Source organism: Mustela nivalis (genome assembly GCF_964662115.1).
Source record: "Mustela nivalis genome assembly, chromosome: 13".
NCBI classification, from domain to species: domain Eukaryota; kingdom Metazoa; phylum Chordata; class Mammalia; order Carnivora; family Mustelidae; genus Mustela; species Mustela nivalis.
In genome coordinates, this window is record NC_139032.1 from 73687469 (window position 1) to 73711159 (window position 23691).

A 23691-nucleotide genomic window follows, 5' to 3' on the forward strand; every position below is an offset into this window, starting at 1 on the left:
TGGGTGAGAGAATGCCCATTTCCTGGCACCCTCACCAACACTGCATTGTTACTCTTCAATGGGGGTTAATGCCTTTGATTTCTAGAGATGTTGAATATTTGTTTATATGCCTTTAGTCACTTGCATTGCCTCTTTTGTGAGTCCTTTTGCACATTTAAAAAATTGGGCTGCTTACAGTTTATTAGCTGACCAGAGCTCTCTATATAATAAAGATATTCGTGTTTTTATTATTCTTTAAAACTGTAGTTGTTTCCAATTGATAGGCAGTCAGTCATGTCTATAAATTGTTTTGGTAGCATCTTTTTTTTTTTTTTTTGAGATTTTATTTATTTATTTGACACAGCAAGAGACAACAAGAGAGGGAACATATGCAGGGGGAGTAGGGGAGGGAGAAGCAGGTTTCCCACCAAGCAGGGACCCCAACTCAGGGCTTGATCCTAGGGCCCTGGCTGGGATCATGACCCAAGCCAAAGGCAGATGCCCAGTAACTGAGCCACCCAGGTGCCCCTAAGTAGCCTCTTTTCGAGATATTATTTATATGTCATAGAATTCATTCATTCATTGTATTTTTTTGGTGTATCCCCCAGACTTTTGCAACAATCACCTCAATCAATATTAGAATCTCCAGAAGAAAGCGGACCCTGCAGCTGTCAGCCCCCACCTCCTCCAACCCAAGGCAACCACTGAGACACTTTCTTGTCTGTATAGACTTGCCTCTTCTGGACTGTTCATATATATAAGTGGAATCCTGTAATATTTGGGGTTTGGTGGCCGGCTTCTTTCACTTCGTGTCATATTTCCAGGGTTCATCCATAGGGTAGCACGTGACTGTGCTTTGTTTCTCTGTACGGCTGTCTAATATTTCATGGAAGGGTGGATCCAGGGCTACGCCGCATTTCATTTTCCTGGTTATCCATTGATGAATGTTTGAATTGTTTCTGCCTTGCGGCTGCTGTAGATAAGGCTGCTGTAAATGCTTGTGTGCAGGTTTTTGTGCAGACATATGTATCCACTTCTCGGCAATATGTGCCTCCCCCAGGTCAAATGGCAACTTTATGTGTAACTTTTGGAGGACCCGCTAGACTGTTTTCCAGAGGGACTGCATGATTTCTCCTCCCCACCATCAGTGTATGAGGGTTCTACTTTCCCCACAGTCTCTCGGATAACACTTGTTATTTTACCATTTTTAAAAACGATAGCCATCCTCCTGGGTCTGAAGTCGTATCTTGCTGTGGTTTTGAATTGCATTTTTCTGATGACTAATATAGCTATAAATTTTTAATTGTTTTTGCCTTTGGGGTTGTGGTATTCACCACAGGATTATATAATATTCACCCTCCCACCTTGAACTGTATGGTTTATTTTTCAAGTTTTACCCCCCTCCTCATTAACTGTCTATTCCTACAGCAGGTTGAGACTTAATAATTTTAGCTTTATGGTAGGTGGCTGTAGTCATCCCAAGGCTGCCCTCCCAATATTCCGCAAAATTTCCTCTGGAATGCTGTACCCTGATTCTAGTCTGCCAGAGTTTTACTCTTACCTTTTCCATAGACATATTTCCGTATTGGTCATGAGACCAGATCTAGAATAGTTTGTCCTCACCTCCTACTACCCACAATGAATGTGTCAGCTGACCCATACTTCTCCTTGGTTTCCTCCACGCCTCCCAGGGATGGTTGAAATCATCTGGAATTTTAGTTTCTGATTATTATCATTTTTAGACTATCCGTCCTGTTTTAAGTGTCATTTATTTAAGCTGCATTCAGCTCCTCAATATGTTATCAGTAGTTCAGTGCATGTATGTTTCCGGATTCATTGCTCGCCCGTCTCTTGGATACCACACCATCTCGTTCTTGACTCCTTGGCTTGGACTTCTTCTTTTTTTTCTGGAGAGCTCTCTTGAGTAATTTTTCCATAAAGCGTCTATGGGTGGCATAATTTCTTAGCCTTTCAAAGTCTGAAAATATTTGCCGTCATGTTTGAGTCATCGTTTTCCGACGTTGAGAATTCTAGGCTAGCAATCCTTTTTCTCCAGATACTTGAGGGAGACGCTCTGTCATCCCAGCATTTATGCTGTAAGAAGCACAGTTCTCAGTTGATTCTCTAAAGTTTCTTTATGGAAACAAGCAGCATTTCTCTTTCTAGTCTTTGGAATTTGGAAATGTCACCAGATCATTACTGAGCTCTTTGCTCTCTATGGGTAGTTTTTCCTGGTACTAAGCGGGCAAGCTCTTTCAGCTTATGTTGGCTCCAGCAAGCAGGTGAATGGTGGTGCCCATTCTCGAAGGCAGAAACAGTAAAGAGGGACCAGTTTGGGTGACAGGGTCATGAATCCCACTGCAGTATAGGTATTGTGATGGGAAGACTAGTTGGTAGTTTCTCATGGAAACAAGAACATTTAGAGCAGGGCATCTTAAACCACCCATGGTGAAGGGCCTTATGCTTTTATAAAACTCACACTGCATGTGATTTCCCCTGCTGGTTTGCGAACACTCAAACCGGCCTTGTACCCAATCCATATTCAGTAACACCAGTACACCGATCTCGGGCTCGCGTACCACGTCAATGTCAAGTGGCTACAAACGTTTCTTTTTTTTTCTTTCTTTTTTTTTTTTTAATATTTTATCTATTTATTTGACAGAGGGAGAGAGAGATCACAAGCAGGCAAAGAAGCAGGCAGAGAGAGGGGGAAGCAGGCTCCCTGCCCAGCAGAGAGCCCGACGCGGGGCTCGATCCCAGGACCCTGGGATCATGACCTGAGCTGAAGGCAGGGGCTCAACACACTGAGCCACCCAGGTGCCCCGCTACAAACATTTCTAAACACTTGATTTTGCTGCTCATCCAACAAGAAGTTCGTGGATCAGTACAGTTCTGCAGACCACGCTGAGTAACACTGACCTCGTCAAACCCTGGTGCCCATTTTAGAAACACGGAAGCTGAGACCCAGAGAGGGGACTGGCCTTGCCCTAGATCTCACAGACGACCGCAGCAAAATCGGCATCTTAGACTGGTCTTTCCTCTGCTGACCCTCTCTTGTGGTGGCCTGGGCCCAAGTCCAGCAGGCCAAGCAGCAAGTAGACTCAGGAGGCCCTGTATCTAGCAGCCAAGGTCACAGGGCTGGCCTCAATGTATCTGAGTTGGTGGGTCTGTGCTGAAAGCTGGCCAAGAACTTGGGAAGTCAGGACCCAGCCTGACCCTGAAGCTGGCACAAGCATAGTGGGTTGGGGATTGCTCCCAAAGTCTGAAATCCTAGGCCAGCATGTGGCCAGTTAGACTGCAGCCGGAAAGGGAGACGGTCTCAGCCCTTGGCCCCCCTGTACCTCTGCAGCTGCCTGAGGTCAGACTGATGTCACTGAGGTGGCAGCGGTGTGTGCCCGGGTTGTGGGCAGAAGCCAGCCAGGGGCAGTTCGCAGGTGAACATTTGATCTTTTGGATTTCACTGCCCGTGGGCTTTTCCTCATTGTGCTTGGGAGATCTAGTTCCCGGGAGCAGACTGGGACTCGGCCTTGCTGCCTGAAGTTGCTGAGGAGGGAATCGCTTCTCAGCTTTTTGGCTAAGATTAAGTATAGTATCTGAAGTTGCTGAAGAAGGGGAAGATGCAAGAGGACAAGTGCTTAGGGAGCAGGAGCGGGGGGCAGAGCATCCAGGGGAAGAGCATAGGCCATGGGGCCATTTTACAGATGAGGCAACTGAGACTCCGAGACATTAAAATGACTTGCCCAAGGTAACTCACACTTTGAGTTTTTATTTTTTATTTTTTTATTCCAAAGCCTGTGCTCTTTCTAAATTCCACTGACTGAATTCCACAGAATTCCTCTAGTGAGAGAGCCTGGAAGTGCCTAGGACTGGCCAATGAAAGCAAGGGAGCAGGGCTGGACCCACTGGATACCCCTCTCTGGCCTCGTTTTAGGGATGGAAGAGAGACCAGTAAGGGGGAAGGGACGCCAGAGCCTCCCATGGACTGGAACTTGAGGATACCTGCTGTGTCCCGTCCCCCCACACCACTTGTAGACCGTGCCCCAAGAACAAGGCTAGTGCCACCAGGAAGAGCCAGGTACATGCCCTTAGCAAGCAGTGGAAGAGCAGGTCTCCTACCCTGGCATTAGGGTCATGGAAACCAGAACATGGCAGGACAGCCCCTGCCTGCGGTGTCCGTGCCAAGGTCAGATCTCAGGAGTGGGCTACTTCCACGTCTTCCTGTGTCCATAGCTGTGTCCACAGCTCTGAGCACAGGCTCCAGCACATGTAGTGATTCAGTGTTTATTGAAGTAACAAATAAATCTGTCTTAACTGACTCTTCTGTGGAGAGGCCCTTCCTGAATGGAGTCTGCAGACCTCTAAACCAGGGATGTGAGACCCAGGGAGAAATTCCTAAGTGTCTTAGCAGATTTAAAGCTTGGGCTGGGGTGGGTATGTGCAGATCATTCTAGTCTCCTAAACCCAGGCTCATCATACTCTTCTATAGAAGGTTGGAGCAGTGGCTGGGCTTTGGAGAAGGTTGGGAGAAGCATTCCTGGGCTCAGGTTTTCACTGCCCTGCCACCCAAGCACAGGCCTGGCAATTTCATCCTCCAGGGAGAATGTTCCAGGGAGAAGAAAAGCCAGAGCAGCTGCTGGTGGGGACTGCAGTGGTCTCAGCCTGTCACAGGCTCTGGGATTCCTGAGACCACGCCTCTCTCTGGCTTGTGCCCAGTTTCTGCCCTAGCAGCATCAACCTCCTCCCCAACCTGGGACAAAATCCCAGTGGACTTAGGATCAGAAGGCAGGACGGGGAAACTTACTAAGTATTAGCCTTTGGCAAGTACCCCCCTTTCCTTGAGGGCATTGCCAGCATGTGACCTTCCTCAGGTAGAGTGTGCAGGAGGAAGGATGGTGAGTGTGTTCCCGTGTGCGCGGGGCTCGTGATGGGGGCTTGGGAGCACCGGGGTGGGCAGTAAGGGAGAGTGGTGGATACATTACCATGAAATGGTGTGTCCAGTTGCCTGAGCTAGCTCCTGCTGCTGCCGAATCTCTCTAGGGGCCTCTCTGGAGCCTTTGGCTCTGGCTGGGGGTGCTGCCCCCCAGAAATGGGAGGTGTGTACAGACTGGTTCCCTGCTGACCCTCGCTGGTCCCAGCCCTGGGAGCTGCTGGCGTGACTGAACCACAGAGCCAACCAGCTTCCCAGGCTAGCAGGCAGCGGGGGTGAGGGTGGGGGGGCGGGGTGCGTCTGATACACGGGCTGCCTTGTGTAGTGGTGCAGGGCACAGTGGAGAGTGGACTGGCCTTGACCCATAGCTCTGCCCTTACTAGTACGTGACCTTGACAATGTTTCATCATCTTTCTGCCTCTGTTTACTCATTTATAAAGTGGGGACATTAGACATATCTGATGGGGCTGTGAAGGTTTCATGAGTCAACGACTGGGAAGTGCTTTGACCAGTGCTGGGGCATAGGAAGTGTCAAATAAATGTGTATCGAGTGAATTAGGTAGATTGGTAAATGCGGCCCAGGCCTTGAGTGCCCAGTGCCGATCCCTGTGGCCAGTGGGCCATCTAGATCTCACTGTCCTCTGTTCCCAGCTCCCCCTTGCTGAACAGTGTTACCATTTATGTAGGTCCGAGGAGCACTGGGGTGTAGTGGAAGGAGCTCTAGACTGGGAGTGAGCAAATCCTGGGTCCCAGCCCTGCCACTCAGTTGCTCTGTGTCCTTGGGAAAGTCACTTTCTCTCTCTGGGCCTCAGATTCACTCTCTATAAATGGGAGACAGCAGTGAGAGATCTCCAAGGGCCCTTTTGGCTTAGATAGTCTGAGTGTCCGTGACTCCCCCTCCTGCCCCAGTACACTGGGAGACCCACCTGCTTTGCTGATTTGCATCTGGAGCTATGGAGAGGCAGAGGGGAGCTGCGTGGGCTTCTCCAGGCACGAAGTGTTCTCCTGACCTGGCCTGGCAGGCTCCTGGCCCTCAGGGTGCTGAACTGCTGGGCCCTTTTGCTCTTTATCCTTGTGCTCCAGAGCAATGATGAATGCCTTCTGGATCTGTTCTGGATCCCGCCCCACGGACTGGCAGAGCTGCTCTGTCCATCGTGGCACAGTGTCTAATTACAGACTCGCTATTCTGGCTGTGTGGCTGATGTCTGTCTCCCTCAGGAACTTTGTGAGTACAGAGCCCAGGTCTGTCCATTCTCTTCCACATCCCGAGGGCCCAGCACAGAGCCTGGCATGTAGTTGGCACTCTAGAACCATTTGTTGATGGAGAGGTGAAGACCCAGTTGAAACTTAGGGCTTCCTCTCATGTCAAGAAACCCTCCATTCAGGCTCTCCACCCTAAGCAATCTTATCCCAAGCAGCAGAAATTCCATCCCAGGAACCAGTCAGCCCTACTAGAAATCGGTCAGCCCCATTAGAACTGGACTGTCTTGAGACTCATCTTCTTAGTTTCTTTCTTTCTTTTTTAAAGATTTTATTTATTTATTTGTCAGAGAGATAGAGTACAGGTAGGCAGAGTGGCAGGCAGAGGAAGAAGCAGGCTCCCTGCAGAGCAAAAAGCCCAATGTGGAACTCCATCCCAGGACGCTGGGATCATGACCTGAGCCAAAGGCGGCTGCTTAACCAACTGAGCCACCCAGGCGCCCCAGCATCTTCTTAGTTTCCCAGGATAATATGGACCCTGCTTCCCAGGAGCCTGCAGGATGACAGTCAGGGGCAGGGAGATGGGCAGCGAGAGACATTCAGAGACAGTGAGACTGACACAGGGAGACCAAGACGTGGAGGAAAGCGCTTCAGCCCAGGGTGGGGTGAGGTGGGAAAGGGGCTCAGGGGCTCCTTTTGCCCATCACTTCCCCCGTGTGACATCCCGGGGCGCCCGCTGCTCCGGTAGTAAGCAGTTTGGGGCTGGAGCTGCTGTTGGATGGGCACCCCAGCTTGGGCCCCAGGCACAACCGAGGCTGCCTTTGTTGATCAGACAACCAACTGCAGCAACCATAGCCACAACGTCAGACAGCTTGGCGCTGGCAAAGCAGCCTCTGGGGTCGGGGGGAGGCTATGCTGGAGTGAGGAGTGGCCACCCTGCTGTTGGCCCAACTGGTCTTCAGTCCTGGCTTCACAGCCAGCTAGCTGTGTGACACAACCATTCTGTACCTGAGATTCTCCATCTGTGAATAGGGCCCCTGCCTCACAAAGTGCTGGTGGGGATACAGTGACTTTACGAAGGGCAGGTTCTGGGAATAATGCCTGGCATGGGATCCCTGAACAAGAGTTGTCAGCCCCATTTTGCAGATGAGGAAACCCAGGCTCAGAGGTAGGCAGGGACTTGATCAGGAGTGCCCAGCCACCCAGTGCTGGAGCTGGAACTGGAACTGGGGGCTCTTGCCTCAGAGTCCAGGACTCTTTCTTCTACCCCTCCCCACCCCCCCCCACATCCCCAGTAGGGATGTCTCTTTCACTTGCGGCCCTAACCCTTGAGCTGTTGTAATGTGCTTCTCCCAGCCATCATATTGTGGGGGAGGAAGCCCCGCGCTCTCTGCCTATCTGATTCACCGGAGTTTGACACACACAAGTGCTAAGCTCCGGCAACACTGGATGGTGCTGCTATGCCACTCCCCCATCCCGAGGCGGTGACATTCTCAGAGTCAGTGGCTCCTGGGCTGCAGGACCCTGGGTTAAATCGCAGCCGCCCACAGGGATGTGAGCAGCGTGGGGTTGGGGTGTGACGGGAAGCCTGGGCGGGTGATTGGCTCCATCCTGCCCAGAGCAGGAGCCAGTGGCTTTGCACTGCCCCAGCCTGGGTGGGGAGCCCTCAGCATGCCTATGGGGTACATGGCTCGGGGATCCCAGCGCCAGGGGCTGCCACTGTCAGCGATGGCTGCCTCTCCCTCCAGAGCGGCTCTTGAGGGGCCAGGCCAGGCCCCGGGGACCGGGCACGGGGGAGCCAGGACCTGTGCATGCATGCGTGTGAGTGTGAGCATGTAACGGAGCAGCCGGGGCTCCTTGCCGGCGGAAGGACTGAGGACTGGCTGCTGGAGGAGGGGGACGCTTCCTGAGACATCGTGCTCTCCCCCTCCTCCTCCTCCTCCAATGAAAGTGACTTGGGAAATCAGAGTTTTCTTTGATGGAAGAAAGAAATCCAGAGCAGCAGCGCGGTGGCCGGCTGGACAGGGTGTGTATTTGGAAAGGAGGAAGAGGAGGAGGAGGAAGAGGAGGAGGGCAAAGAGGAGGAGGAGGAGGAAGAGGAGGAGGGGCGAGTGATGCAAGGGTTTTGAAAACGCTACCTAGATGTGGGAGGTGGAACCTGGTCATTTGGTTCTGCTTTTCCCAGCAGGTATCGCTCCCCTGGGGAACTTGGGTAAGTCCATAAATAGCTCTGCTGACACAAAGAAGCTCTGTCTGGGGACGGCGGCCGCTTGACACGGGCGGCCAGGAGCTGCCACAGCCACGGCCGCCCTCCCGCCTGCGGGAGGAGCCCGGTGGAGACCGGGCTGGCGGGCTGGCTGGCGGGAGCGGCCGGGAGTCTGCTGGGTCCCTGCTGGAGTGTGCTGGGTAGGTGCCTTGGTGACGGGCTGGGTGTGTGGTAGGCGGGGGTGGGGGGGGCTCTTGTCCAGGCCACCCCATGCCCCTGTTCCTATTGTTTCTTCCCCAGGGCAGCCATTGATAGGCACGTTGCAACTAAATCGTGTGTTACGCTGAGATAGCTGTTGTGTGTGTATCTGTCTGTCGGTCGATCTTTCTCAGGGTGGGGACCCACAGGGCCAGGGGCATGCTATCACTGTGTGCTGCTCTCCACTTCTAGGCTGGTCAGCAGGTTTTTCTTTCTGGGAGAAAGGAATGTTTAGTGACCACGAGTTGGGACATTGCATGGGGAGGGCGTGCTCCGCCAGCTATGCTGGTGATCATGTCAGGGATGCTGACTCTACTCCAGACACCGGGGCGGCTGCTCTCTCGCCTAGTTCCGGGTCAGGCAAGGAGGTGGTCTGGGGTGGGGGTGGGGTGGGGGGTGGGGAGGCGGGTCTTAGCCAGCAGGGGTTGGGGAGGGCAGGGGGAGTGTTTGCCTCTGATTCCAGAGACTTCTGCTGAAATGTCCACAGGAAGCACAGGCAGGAGTGCTCTGCCCCCTGAGCCCTTTGAGAAGCATCCTGCACCTGCTCCCTTGGCTCTAGATGAGAACTGTAGCAGGGCGGGGAGGGGGTGAATGTTAGGGACTTGCTCACCCCACAGAGCTAACCACAGTGAGGGCTTAGAAGCCAATTTTTTTTTTTCGACTTGGAAGCCCCACATTTCTACTCTTGTCCTGAAATGTCTTGGGAAGACCCTTGGCGCCCTGGGACATCTGCGTCATGGAAGAGCCATGGTCCAGGTTGGGAAGGGACTGTGTCCACACAGCAGGTGTTTGTCCAGGACCAGGATGGAGGACTTCTGCTTCCTGGAGCAGTGAGGACAGGGTACATGGGTGCCGTTACCTTACCTGAGTCTCATAGTTCAACTCTGAATCTGGCACTCCTGGCTTGAGATGCCTAGTGGAGCCCAGAGCCACCAGGCCCCTCACTGAAAACTTTGCACACCCTGCTGCCCTCAGGCCCATGGCTGGGGGCTACTGTCGGGCTCCTCTGTCCAGGTGGCTGAAGTGGGTGTATCTCTCAGAAGGAAGGAGCTGCAATGCCTGGGGATCCCAGCCAGGGCCCTGAGGCCATAGTCAGAGTTTCCACCAGGGCCCCTTGAGTCCTCCGTGGCCAGCCAAGGGCACCTCCCTTCTTCCCCAGCCCTAGCATGTGGCATGGCTTAGCCCAGGGCGGGCCCTTCAGGGAGCCAAGTTCCACCACAGGGCTTGCAAAGGCCCAGCCTGGCATCTAAAACAGCCAGGGAGATGGTGAAGATGGAGGCGGCTGAGGCGAGGGACCTTCCCCACCCCCACCCCACCGTTGGGAAGTCTCCAGGGCCTTGAACCATCCAACATCCTTGATGGGACTGCTGATTCTAGTACTTGGTATCAGGGCAACCACCCCCTCACCCCACCCCCAGCTTGCTTGCCTTTGCACAGGTTCCCACTGCCCAGAAAACCCATTTCTTCTCTTCACGTCTTAATGCTAGAGAGCCCAAACTTCTACAGCTAGAGCAAATTTGGCCATGGGGACCTGTCTGTCCTCTGGTGGTGGCACCCAGGGTGGTTCCTTGATATCTTATTTACATGGGATCTGGGCCTTATTCATCTCTGGGTCTCCAGGGTCTAGCCCGGAACCCAGCCCATGGTGGGAAAGGGCCAGGATGGGCTTTCCTAAAGGATAAGCCCTGATGTGCCAGTCAGCTCTTTCTGTCTGTCTCCTAGCTCTCTGTGGTTTCTACCACAGTGGTTTCTACCAACTCGCGGGCCTAGGGAGGAGACTCTTTGGAGGAGCCCTAGTTTCTGTGTGGGCCTGAGAGGCTATTTTGCTCCCATAGGGCCAAGTGGTTGGGGGTGGGGGGGATTTGACAGGAGGTGAAACAAGGAGAAAGTTAGCTTCAGCCTGTCTGAGGTCACAGGGGAGCCTACTCAGGGGTCATGCTGGGCTGGGTGGTGTTCACACCAACATCGAGATGGAAGGGGCAGCTCCGGCTGCTTCGAATGCAATGTTCCTGATCCTTTGCACGGACTACAGTGGCTTGGAACCCATCTTGGGCCCCCTTGGGATGCTGCCAACCATGGAGGAGGATCCGGGGTTTTGTGTGGGACTGATTCTCAGCCACTGGGCTGCCTGGCTTTCCCAGAAGGGGCACAGTTGAGGAGGGAGTACCTTTGCCCAGCTGGGCTCCTGGGGGCCCTTAGAGCTTCTTCCCATTTACTAACCCAAGGGCCTGGAGAGGGCTGAGTCCATTTGCCTTCTGGACAGATAGGGGACTAATGCCTGAGAGGAAGGACTTGCCTGAGGGAACATTCAACAGCCAAGTGGGGACGAGAACCCAGGTCTCCAATTTCCATCCCAAAGTCCTCTCTATCACACCACCTAGATGACTCAAAGCACCTAGCTTTCATCGTGATGTTCCCTCTTTTTTGTGCTCCCCAGTGACACATTACTTTCTAGAACCCCCTGGCTTGCCAGCTAGAGCCTGACTCTCCTCTGAAAATCTGTAGGGAAAGCCCTTGCTTGGTCAACGGGCCAAAGACTGAGGCCCACTCTAGCTCCCACTCACTGACTGATCTCAGGCAAACATGCCCTCCACCCCCACACCGTGCCTCAGTTTCCCATTTGGAGCAACCGGGAACTGGACCAAGTCCCTTGTAGGGATCCAGTTCTTTGGTTCTCTGTGGACTCTTCTCTTCCTGGATTCTGTGAGTCACCGGTCAGGGCAAGGGTCTGGCGGAACAGGGAGGCAGCCCCTAACCTGTTACTCCGGCATTTTTGGTCAGAGGCTTTCTCCTGTAAGCTGGAGCCCAGGCCAGGGCTGGGAGCTTTGTTGTTTGCAGAGCCAGGCCGTTTCCACGATGTCATTGCCCAGGGAAAACCGTCATTCCTCCCAGGGATAAACAAGGCTGCTTACAGCTCAGCCCGCTAAGCCCAGAGAGGCTGGAGCCACTCACAGCAGGCCAGCCAGGCTCAGCCCCCAGGGAGCTGCCACCTTCCCCTGCACAGCCAGCTGCGCCCAGGCATCTGGGGTGGGGGTGGGGGTGGGTTGGGATTGGGGACAGGGATGCTGCGTATATGACCTACTGGGGAGATCAGAGTCTCCAGGCACAGAGGGGGGGCGGCGGCGGCGGCGGCGGCGGTGGTGGTGGTGGTGGTGGTGGTGGGGTGGTTGTCCCAGGATTCCTTCTTGCTCTGGCAGTGGGCCTCTGTCATCACTCCAGATGTATGGATAGCTGCCAGCTGTGCTCTCTGTTCCAGGTGGCCTGGGGCTTGTCCCCTTTCCCTGCCTGCCATGGGCCAGCCTGCTCGCACCTGGTACCATGAGATCAGGCTGCTGCCGGAGAACTGTCAGTGGCTCCCAACTTAGAAAGGCAGGGGGTGTAATAAGTTCCTTGGAACCCCGGGCTTGCTTTTCCCCATGTAGCCAGGGCTTTCTATGGTGTCCTCGGTTACCTCTTGGTAGGGTTAGCCTCAGGCTACTAGCAGGACCCAGGCATTCAGGGCAAGGTGGCAGAGGGTCGGGGGAGAGAAGAAGCTGGGCAGGGTTTCTGGGAGCCAAGTGGCTGGCCATAATCTTAGACAAAGGCTAGGGGCAGCCGGGGGAGGGTCATGGAATGGGAGGGAGTGTGGCCCTGCAGCTCCTTAGGTCAGGGGTCAAAATCGATGCCCATCCTGGACACGGAAAGCTTCACTGCTCAGACCTTGATTGACGGAGTTCCCAGTTGATCTCAATAGCGGCTCTGAACTTGCCCTCTCTGCCTCCCTCCCTCCCTTCCAAAGGCGTTAAATATCGGCTGTGCACCACGCACTGGCGGAGGACTGGAGGTGTAGGAATAAAGGGCCTGGGGCTAAAGATGGGCACGTGGTGAATGGTAACAGCACAGCTCTGATGGGGAGACTCAGGGAGGGGGAACCCTGGGGAAGCTTCTAACCCAGCCTGGGAGCCTCGGCAGAGCTTCCTGCAGGAGGTGAGGCGGAGTCTGGATGCATGGGTGCTTAGCCATGGAAGGAGCAGGTCTCCATCCCTCCCCGTCTCCACCCCCCCGCCCCCCATCTGCCCACCCTTCCATAGCGTGGACGTGATTCCTGCCCCACTGGAGAAATCACCTGTGTGTGTGCAGGCGCTGTTCTAATCCCAGGGGAGGTTTCCTAGTGTGTGTTGTGTAGGGGTGTGGGCTCTGGACTAGAGCTTGACAGCTGGGCACCCTTGGGCAAGACACTGACGCTCTCCTTGCCTCCATCTCTTCAGGCAGCGGGCCCGGCCTCATTGGGTTAAAGGAGAGGATGTGTGTGTATGGGAGCTTCCTGGGCACTGAGGCTGACTCAAGGCAGCCGCTGAGGGCCGCTAGCACCTTACCTCCCGGCAGCTATTATTGAACGAGGTGATCTGGGCAAACAAGGCGCTTGGCACAGGGTCTGACGTAGAGCTGGCTTTCCAGGAGGAGGTGCCGCGGCTTCTTGGCAGGGGGTGGGGATGGTGGGGGGTGGGGTGGGAGTTGGCACATGCTTCTGAGATGTGCACCAAGACGGCGGGGGATGGGGGCTCATGGTGGAAGGAGGGAAGGGGGGGTGGACCCTGAGATGAGGGCTTTTGTTTGTCTTTTAAATAAATTTCAGTTGAAATGCAACATCCTTAGAGAAAGATTAGAACTATCCAGCTGATGAGTTTTCACAAAGTGAACAAACTCCGCCGGTCAAGAAATAGAACATTCTTGGGGCGCCTGGGTGGCTCAGTTGGTTAAGCCGCTGCCTTTGGCTCAGGTCATGATCCCAAGGTCCTGGGATCGAGGCCCGCATCAGGCTCCTTTCTCAGCGGGGAAACTGCTTCTCCCTCTGCCTGCTCCTCCCTCCTACCCCCCTGGCATGTGCTCTCTCTCTCTCAAATAAATAAGTAAAATCTTATAAAAAAAAAAAAAAAAAAGGAAAGAAAGAAATAGAGCATTCGAGTACCCCAGAAATACCCCACACTCCCTTTTAGTCACCATCGCCCTAAAGGTGACCCCTATCTTGGCTTATCTCATTGATCAGCCTTGCCTGATTTTGAACTTGGCTTCCCCGGAATCACTGAGCATGTGCTCCTTCACGCTGACTTCTCTAGGTCCACAGATAGATGAGGAGAATGGTCAGCATTCCTGTACGAAGCTTTCTTTTGTTCGTTCTCACTGTTGCATTTCGCTGTGTGAATATCCTGCAACTTATCCATTCTACCGTGGAACCTTTGTGTTGTTGCCAGTTGGAGGTTATCATGAAGAGCACTGCTGTGAATGGTCCCATAGATGTCTTTCGATGCACCGTACATACTTTTCCGTTGGGTAAATACGTAAGGTTTACAATTGCTGAGTCATAAAGCGGTATATAATTAGCTTTAGCAGATAGTGTCATATAATCTTCCAAAGTGCGACACCAGTGTGCCGTCTGCAAGCTTTGTACGAGAGCCTCTGTTACTCCACATCCTCACCCACGTTATTGGTATTAGATGTTACGATAACTAAATGTGCATTTAATTTGCATTTCCTGGGTGACTAATGAGTCTCAGGACTTTTCCCCGTGTTGATTGGCCACCTCTTAGTGAATCGCCTCTTCAAGCATTTCCCCTCTCAGCTTTCTCCTGGGTTGTCTGTCTTTTTCTTACTGGTTTGTGGGAGCTTAAAAAATATTCTGCTTGCGTTTTCACTGTGGGATGTACACATTGCAAAATCTCCTCCCGCTCTGTGTCTTGCCTTTTCATTCTTCTGAGGAGGGTACTCTCTGAAGAAGGCAAGTTCTTAATGCAGCCCAACCTGTCATCTTTTACTCTTCGGAGAGTGTCCACTGAATCCTGGCTTTTTGCCTAGTACAAAGTTGTGGCTATATTCTTTGTTATCTTCCAGAAGTTCCATTGTTTTAATTTTTTTTTCAAGATTTTATTTATTTATTTGACAGAGATCACAAGTAGGCAGAGAGGCAGGCGGGGGGGTGGGGAAGCAGGCTCCCTGCTGAGCAGAGAACTTGATGCCAGACTCAATCCCAGGACCCTGGGATCATGACCTGAGCCAAAAGCAGAGGCTTTAACCCACTGAGCCACCCAGGCGCCCCCAGAAGTTCCATTGTTTTATGTTTTATATTCTGGTCTCAAACCCACTTGAAATAGATTCTAATGTCTGGTGGATGTAGAGGTCAAGATTCATTTTCTCGGGGTCGTTATCCAATTAACTAAAAAAAAAAAATCCCTTCTTTCTGTAAGGGGTCATGGGTCATCGTCTTTGTCAGAAATCAACAGGCAATACACGTGTGGTTGATTTGAATTTGGAAGGATGAGAAGGAGTTTGTCCTATGGACAAGAGAGGGGAGGGTGTTCTAAGTAGGAACAGTGAGCAGAGGTTTCAAGGTGCCTGAGAGTAGAGTGTGTTGGGGAAGCTTCAAACAATTTAGACCAGCTGGAGGGAAGGGAAGAGAAATGGTGTGGTGGGGAGGTCAGCTGGCCAGGGCAGAGCACACAGCATAAGGAGTGGGGACTATCCCAGAGGGAAAGAATGGTTTTCAGGGAGAGAGGAATATAATCAGGTTCTTATGAGGGAGATGAGAGAAAGTCCCATGACAGGAGGAGGCAGGAGGATGGCTTAGAGCAGACTACAAACCCAGACGACCCCAGCCTCAACATCAGCCCCTAGCAGAGAGCTTGTCTGCTTCAGGGAGGCAGTGGTAGACGGATCAGCATGCCTGGGGCATTGGAGGTAACCTTCGGCCGCAGGGTGGTGGCTGAGTCCAGTGGACAGATACCCATTCTAGTGTCCTGGGATGGAAGAGCCCCCACCCCCCAGACTCCCAGAACTGTGGGCCCCGACAGAAGAGTATTTTAGGGACTGGGGCACACAGACAAAGGTTGGGGCTCCTGGGAGAGGGGGTGCTTTCTGCTTTTCCTGCCCTGGATGTACCCAGAGAGAGACCTGGCCATACCTTGGGCTGGCTGAGACTCAGAGCTGGGCAGACTCCTCTAGAAGATGCGACCTAGAGAGGGAAGTAATTTGGCCCAGGCCAAGGGAGCCAGGCTGACCCAGCCTAGGGGAAACTGAGCGCAGGCTCTGCTGCCTCTCTAGCCTCTGGGGCCTTTGGTATGGGCCTCAGTTTCTTCCCCTTGAATTGTACAGATAAAAGTGCCCCTGTTTTAGGGCTGTAGTCAGAACGTGCCAAGTGTCATCTCCCAGGGATGCAGGGAGGGACTGATAATGATGACACTGATGATAGTAATAAGTATGATTACAGGAACTAGAAATGTTTCTTGAGCACCTGCTATGTGCCAGGCTGCTTTGTGTGGATTCTCTTCCAACAAGGCTGTGGTGTGTAGGTACTAGCTACTTACATCACTATTTACAGATGAGAAAATGGAACCTAGATCGTAAGCAGCCTGCCCAGAGATAAAGGGCACCAAGAGAGGAAGTGGCAGAGGCAGGATTTGAACCTAACTCTGTCTCCAGATCTCAGTTCTTCCCCAGCATTCAGCTTCCCTCCGCCACCTGTGGCTCTGAAGGCGCTTTCTGTTCCCTCAAGCTGTTGCATGGTGTGAAGCTTTCGATTTGGGGTTGGTCCCTGGTACCTGCCGTGAGAGGAAGACAGGTGGTGGAGAGGAGAGGCACCCCAGCGGGCTGAGCACTGCCTCCCGCCCCACTGGATGGGGGGTGTCACACTAAATCAGCCACAGGGTTAGGAAGTGAGATGCAACCCCAGGTCCGCCTGATTCCAAATCCCGGTCTCATGACCACTGTGCTATTTGTGCCCTTTCCTGGGGTCCTCCTAGCTTCGCAGAGCTTTTCTGTTTGATCAGTCTAGCATAGGACATCACAGAGAAGCCACACACTTCTGGCTCTCCTGCACATGAAGTGGCCCCTGGAGGGAGACAGTCTGGAAAGATCACCAGCTGTAGGGAATCACCACCCCTGTACCCCGCCAGGTGAGTCGGACACCTGCCCCTCAGTGTCCATCTGTTTGGGCTATGAGCAGGGTCCCCTGTGTCTGGGATGGCTCACTGTGCCTCTCGGCACCTGCCCCAGAGGGGTGCTGGGTGGGGTCTTTTGAAGGAAGGGAGAGACAGGGGTGAGGAAAGGCGGTGAGGGGGCCAGAAAAGAGGCTATGGGGTAGTAGAAAGAGCTGGGCTTTGGAGCTCTGACTGTGGTTTCCATGTGATTCCTCTACTTTCTTGCTTGGTGATCCCACACATTGCTGACCCTCTCTGAGTCCCAGTCCCGCTTTCCTTATTTGCCAAATGAGGCCTGTGGTACCGACCATACAGGGCTGCTGGGATTGAGAGAGTGTATGGAGAGCAACTGTCTTGGTGCCTGGTGTCTGGGAGACCCTCAGTTCATGATCCCCCCCGCCCCGTCATTATCACTGTCTTCTGTTTCCATCATCTCTGGCTCCACCTTCCCTATCTCGACAGCATCATGCAGACACAGCTCTTGGGGTGAAGTCCAAATTCCTGAGTGTACCCATGCTTCTGCTTGTGGAACCACCCACACTTCCTTGAATGTTCCATGCTGTCTTTGGCTTTGGCCTGGGTATCCTCTCCCATCCCTGTCCCCCATCCTTGTCCTCCTCCAAGAGCCATCCCCATCTTTCCTGTACTTCCATAGCCCCCTGGGGTGGGGGGAAGTATAGTGGGAGAGTGACATGGGCCCCTCACCTACTTCTTTGCCCCATAGACCAGCACCTTCAGGGAAGGGAAGGTGTCTTGCCACTGTTTTTCTTGCACGGGTCCTGGCGCGTGACTGGGGCTCTGTCGGTATTTGCTGAGTAACACTGGGGATTGGTGGGGGGAATAAGTGAGCCAGGGACACAATCCTGATGAACCAGACAGGGCCTGCCCAGGGCCATGAGAGCAGGGCGGGCCAGACATTGGCAGGAGAGCAGAGAGCCCTCTAGCCAGGACATCCCAGGGAGCACTTAGCTGGGCTCTGGGGGGTAGAGGGGGTGTACTTGAGAGGTGCAGACAATAGGGAAATGAGACAGTGAGTGGATCAGGCAGAGAAAGGGGGTGCCAGGTGGGAAGGGGAATGGTGGCAGAGCCCGCAGGGGGTGGTTCTGAGCAGAGAGCCCACAGCTGGGGCCCAAGAGGCCCTGGGACCTGGCGTTCTCCTTCTGAGGGAGGCTACAGTCGCTGTGGGGACAGGAAGCAGCTGGGACAGTACTGCTCTCCACTTTCACACCTTTCAGAAGAGAAGAGAGCTGAGGTATGGAAGGGGTCTTTGGGTCTTTGGGTTGTGGGGGCTCCCAAACCAGGCTCCCACACACACATTGAAGCAGTGGGGTCTGGGTCCTGAGAGGAGTGGCTTAGCAAGATGGTGATGGTCCCGGAAACTCACACGTTGGGAGCTACTTTTCCTGTCTGGCGAGAAGCTGGGCATCCAGGGTGGTGTTGGGGCACCCCAGTAAGCTCCAAAGGCCAGGCCTGGGTACATAGCCTGGCTTACCCAGGTGGCGGTGCCAAGAGTAGGGAAGCCTCTAAGAGGGGTCTCCTCACTTCCCATTCCTTAAGGATCCTTCTTCCCTGTGTACTGGCTTGGTCCTGACAGTTTCTGAACTGGAAAAGCTACTTCTCTATGCCTCAGTATTGCTTTCAGTCCAGGGGTATGGATGGTATGTTCCCTGCTGTGGGGCTTTGCCCTTCCAAGTCCCCGACAGACCCAGGAGGAGTCATGGGATCTTTTAGGAATAGAGAATTTTCGGTCTACATTCAAATTCCTCCTTCCTTCCTCTCCTGCAGTTGGGCCTCTGTGAATGGGGCACATGAGTGGGTAGCTGCCTCCAGTGAGTTTGCTAGCTCTGCATCTGGGGCCGAGGGGCGGCCGAGGTCCAGCCTCTTCTGCATGGGCTCCCCATGAGACGGAGTGCTGTGTGCTAGAACTGGTCCCACACCAGGTTCTGGTTTGCATGCATGGCCTGATTCTTTTGTATGACCTTGGGTACATCACCTTTCTTCTCTGGGCCTCATTCACCCTCTCTGTTAACGGGGGCTGCTCCCCAGAATTATCTGGGGAATCAGAAAAAAGTCAAGACGCCAATTCCCTACTTGTAGGAATCTTATCCAGTAAGGCCTGGAGTTGGGCCCAGATACAGGGTATTTTTAAGATGTTCCACCGGTGATTCTAAAGTGTACCTCTCTTTTGAGAACCAATAGTCTGGATGAGTGCTATTTTTAATGTGCAAATTAGTCTCTTGGAATCTTGGTGAAATGCAGATTCTGACCCAGCAGCTGTGGGTTGAGGGCTAAGATCCTGTATTTCCTGTGGGTTTCCAGGTGCTGCTACTGCTGCTGTCTCAGGGGCCCCATTTTAGGTACAAGATGGCCCTGTGACATTCCCTGGATTGTCCATTCATTCATTCATTCATTCATGCCTCGTCAAACCCTTGAGATAGGGAATGGTGGAAGGCAAAGCCAAAGGGAGAGAGAGCCCAGACTCGCTCAGGGCTATGGAGTTGGAACTTCAACTGGAGGGCACTGGGGAGCCTTGTCAGGGCTTTAGGCCAAGGAGTGACAGAGTCAGATGTGCATAAAAGGCTCCTCTGACATGGTGACCGAAGGAGTTGGGGCTGCCGCTGAGAGGTCCCCACCAGTTCCAGTGGGAGATGACCGTGTCGGCAGGGAGGTGGTGGTAGTGGATGGAGACGGAGGGAGTGGAGAGATTTTTTTTTTTTTGCCCCTAAGTTAATCAACTTTGTTTTTAGAGCAGTTTTAGGGATTGAGAGGAAAGTATATGGAGTTCTCATATATTCCCTGTCCCCTTTCTTGCATCCCTTACCCCAATGGAATGATTCTGAAGATTTTCTAAGGGACAAGCAAGAGGTTTTGGTGACTGGCCAGAGTTGGGGGGGAGGGTGGTGGTGAAGGGACAGTGAGAGAGGATGATACCTGGGTCCCTGGGTTGGGCAGCTGGCGATGGCGTCCTCAAGGGAGTGGACTCATGTTTGGCTTGGGTGCATTGAGCTGGGGGCACTGGCGGGATGTGTAGAGGGCGGTCTCTGTCTCGTGGTCTGGGCTCTAGCCACACAGGTGTCCCCTGATCCACCAGGGTGCTGGCCTCCCTGCCCACCAGCAGACCCAGGGCTCAGTGTCATCGCAGAGTGGCCTTCCCCACCTACCACTGCGTTCCCTCCCGACGCAACTTGCGGTTTTCCTGTCCGTCACCACCGCACTTTGTATCCATTACGTGTTTCTGTGGGCGACACCGTGGCTCATGTCAGTCCTTCCTCTCTGGCCTTGAAACTCCGCCAGCACAGGGCTTGTGTCTTTTTCATCTCCTGTCATACTCAGCAGAGCCTAGGACAATGGGGGCAGCACTGTCGCACGAGTACTTGGTGAACACCTGCCCCTGGGATCTAGACTCAGGAGACAGGTCGGGGCTGGCAGTATGGGCTGGGTGGTGGCCAGGTGGTATGGATGGTGACGGTCACCTGGGGAGGGGATGGGGGCACAAGAGAGTGTGCAGGACTGAGATGGGCGAGGGCCTGGGATGGGTTCCCATCTGTGGGTCAGGAGGCCCTGGACCTGGTGAAACATGGGTCATCAGACGGGTTGGGGGAGATCCAGGGAGGGAGATGTCAAGGTTGGGTTGTCCCATGGTGGCCGTGGCTGCCATTCAGGGGCTTCGTGTGCCCACACGGTTCCTGGCTCCCGGGGCACGTCAGCTCCGCCCTCCTCCCACTGTACTGAGGAGCTGTTAGGAATCCTGTGTTGTGGCTGATGGAACTGCTGGCTGATGAGGCTCTTCCTGAGATTACCCAGCCGGTGCATGAGGAGGGGGTCGGTCTCCAGGGTGCTCTCCACTGGAAAGTGCCGGCCCCATGCCCCGTGTTCTGTGTCAGACTGTCATGCTGGGGACGGGGTTGGGGGGGCCGGGAGAAGAGCAGCCTGGAGGCTCTGAGCTGGCGGCAGAGGCAGGTGGTGGCTCCAGCCTCTGGGGGTCAAGGAATGAAGCTGAGGAGCGGGACTGAGGCCAGGCTGGCGGAAAGAAGCGCAGGCCCGGCCGCTGAGGTTCCTGGAAGCCAGCCTCACACCAGGGACTCAGGAGCCAAGGAGTGGCTCAGGACCCCAGAGCCAAATGCAAAGGAGCCACCCCACCTAAAAAGTCAAGCCCGGAGGTCAGGGATTCTCAGAGCCTCTCCCTCTTTCCAACAGCATTCCAGCTCACAGAGCACTTTCCTGTCCTTTCTCGGACTTGGTCCCCTCAACCCTCTGGAGTGGGGGGGGGGGGGGTGTGGCAGTAGGAAGTGTCCTCATCTCGGTCCCATTTCCACGGTGGAGGAGACCAGAAGTGACAGCCTGTCCCACAGCCAGCAGAGGATGGAGTGAGGATTCCAGCAGAGGTCTTCTGGCGTGTCTGTCCGGTGTTCTGGCCGTGAGATCCGAGCTGTGAGGGCCGCCCTGAGAGACGAGAGACAACGGTGAACCTCAGTTCATACTCCCCGCCCCCCCGCTGCAGTGCAGGAAGTGGTTTTTGAGGGCCGAAGCAGAGCCCAGCATCTGTGGTGGGTGTGATGAGTCATCTCGGGGTGAGAGCTGCAGGATGACCCGGGGTCAGCAGACCTGGCTCCACATTTAGTAGCTGTGTGACATTGGGCGAGTCACTTCCAGCAGCTCATTGCCCGTCCTCTCTTCCCCTACACAGGGCAGCAGGGCTCAGGAGCTGCTCTGGGAGTCCCACCTAACCCCCTCCCCAGCCTCTTCTGAGCCCGTGATTGCAGTGGGGGCAGAATTTGATTAGATCCTTCGCAGCAGCTCCATAGAGAAGGCCTGGCTCATTTCCGGTGTGCTCCTAGCCAGCAAGACATGGACAGAATTAACACTGACCTGCCAAGCCAGAAAAGCAATGGATGGACAGGAGAAATGCAGACTCCCCCCGGCAAGGGGACGGCTGCATAGAGGCCCTGGGCCAGCAGGCAGATCTCTCTGGGCCTCTGTGACTGGATTCTCATCATTCCCACCTGTGGCAGAGCTGTCGGGCTGGGTGTTGCCTGTCAGCTGTCGGGACCCGCTTTAAGAGGCCATGGCCTCTTGATGGGCATCTGGGTCCTGGCCTGAAGACCAGTTGTCCAGCTTCTGTTTTTTTTTCTGCTCAATAGAGGACAGAGATCGTGTCTGACTTGTCTCCTTCCGTCCCTGCAGGGTTTCCCTCAGTGCCTGGAGCCGGAATGAATGCATGTAGGTTAGGACATATGTGTGTCCCCGTAGTCCTTCCCCTGCACCCACATCCTGCTCACAGAGCAGTGTCGTCACAGCAGGGCCGTGTGTGTGTCATTCTGTTCTTCATAGTACAATCCTGTGCTCTGGCATCCCTTGTGACATAGTCTCATCTTTATCTCTTTTCCTGTCCTAATTCCTTCTCTGGTCACCTCTCCCCCCAGATTTCTGAGGTTTCCTGTATTTGCTCCAGAAGCCCCCTCCCCCCGGGCACTCCCAACCCCAGCTCACCTAGGAACACTGGCCGGACCAAACCCACGTGGGTACTTGCATGAGCCTGATCCTGGAGCACAGGGAAGAGCCAAAGAGCTCTAGCGGGTCCTTCTTTGCCTGTATCTGCCCTAGGTCCATGAGGGGACCTCAGGTAGTGCCCAGCCTCCCCCTAACCCCCTTTCCCTCTAGACTCCTGGGTCCATCATATTGTGTGGAAAGGCCCAACGAAGCCAGGAGATAGCCCTGGCTGGCGGATGTGAGTGCTGATTAACACTGACCTGCCAAGCCAGAAAAGCAATGGATGGACAGGAGAAATGCAGACTCCCCCCGGCAAGGGGATGGCTGCATAGAGGCCCTGGGCCAGCAGGCAGATCTCTCTGGGCCTCTGTGACTGGATTCTCATCATTCCCACCTGTGGCAGAGCTGTCGGGCTGGGTCAGCCTGCAATTTCTTAGGTAACTCTCTGAGTTTCTGGGACCTCAGTTTCCCCATCTGTAAAATAAGACCGGACTAATGATAGCCACCATGTTACCAAAAGTTTCGCCTGGACTAGGCCCTGTGGGGAGCACTGAGAATAGTCCCTGTGAGTCCAGTGTGATACGATGGCCCTGTTCCTGATGAGGGGACTAGACTGAGAGTCGCACAGCTGGAAAGCAGTACCATTGAAATCTGAACACTGATCCCCCGGCAGAGAGGGCCCGTGGGTCCTGGGTGGTTTCTCGGCTGCTGCAGGGCGGGGACCCTCTGGGGACAGCAGCACTTCTCCTCCTGGCTTTGTTTGGTTTGGCCTCAGTTTGGGGCAGGATTGGCAGAGGCAGGCTGACTTGCATTTCTGGTTTTGGGTCTGTGGCTGTACTTTCCCCAGGGTGGGGGAGGCGGGCTCAGGCTCAGTCCCTGCAGGCACAGGCCCTGCCCCACCCCCCCACCCCCCCCAGCAAAGGGGAAATGCAGCCTGCCTCCCTCTGGGCCACTCAGTGCCAGGCCCCCAGGGCACCAGTTGCTGCTGCTTCCTTCTGTGTGTTCTTCCAGGTCAGGGGTCTGGCTAAGGAGGGAGGGTGATTGAATGTGGGGCACAGGGAGCTGGCTGTTTGTTTTCCTAGAAGAGAATGCTCCCTGGCGGGTGGGGTGAGGGGCGGAGGACTGGGCTGCTCAGGAATCTGATCAGAAGCAGGCCTTGGAAGAAGGAGCCAGAGGCCCTGCTCCAACCCCAGCTGAGCCCCCATTTGGTGCTGGTGCTCTGGGGCAGGTCTCTAGGTCCCTCTCCAGGCTGGGCCTCAGCCTTGCTGTCTGTCCATCAGCAAGGGAGCCATCTCTGTCCCTGGGAACAGTCTGGTGGGGTTAAAGCACAGACCTTGGCTTCTAGATGAGAATTCTGCATTGAGAGGCCTGCCATCACAGTCACAAACTTTGATATATGGCCGACCTTGCCTCCAGGGGTCCATGGGAAGGATGGGCTGCTGTTGGAGGTTTGAGGCTCTTCCCTCTAGACCCATTGTTCCAGTCACCACCACTGCCACCACCACCAGCATCCTGTTCAAGAACTTTAGACTTTCAGGGCACTTGGCTGACTCAGTCAGGAGAACGTGCGCCTCTTGATCTGGGGATCATGAGCTCAAGCCCCCCATTGGGTGTAGAGCCTACTTAAGAAAAAAAAAAAAGAGCTTTATGCCTTCTGTGTTTATTCTCCTGGTTTGTCACTT

General features: G+C 54.2%; 1 protein-coding gene across 8 annotated transcripts in view; it reads left to right on the top strand.

Moving 5' to 3' along the window:
• The window catches only part of RGS3 (regulator of G protein signaling 3), a 132600-nt gene that overhangs the window by 92052 nt on the left and 16857 nt on the right, over positions 1-23691 (top strand). The window contains exons 1-2 of one of the 8 annotated variants that reach the window (XM_082697065.1): positions 7601-8132; positions 8295-8318. The exons of 4 other annotated variants lie outside the window; for them this stretch is intronic. In XM_082697065.1, coding sequence (XP_082553191.1) covers positions 8085-8132; positions 8295-8318 — 72 coding nt within the window. In that variant the 5' untranslated portion in view covers positions 7601-8084. Of the gene's footprint in view, positions 1-7600; positions 8133-8212; positions 8513-23691 lie in introns of those variants that run through there. 3 more of the 8 variants (XM_082697064.1, XM_082697066.1, XM_082697055.1) reach the window with 3 other exon arrangements.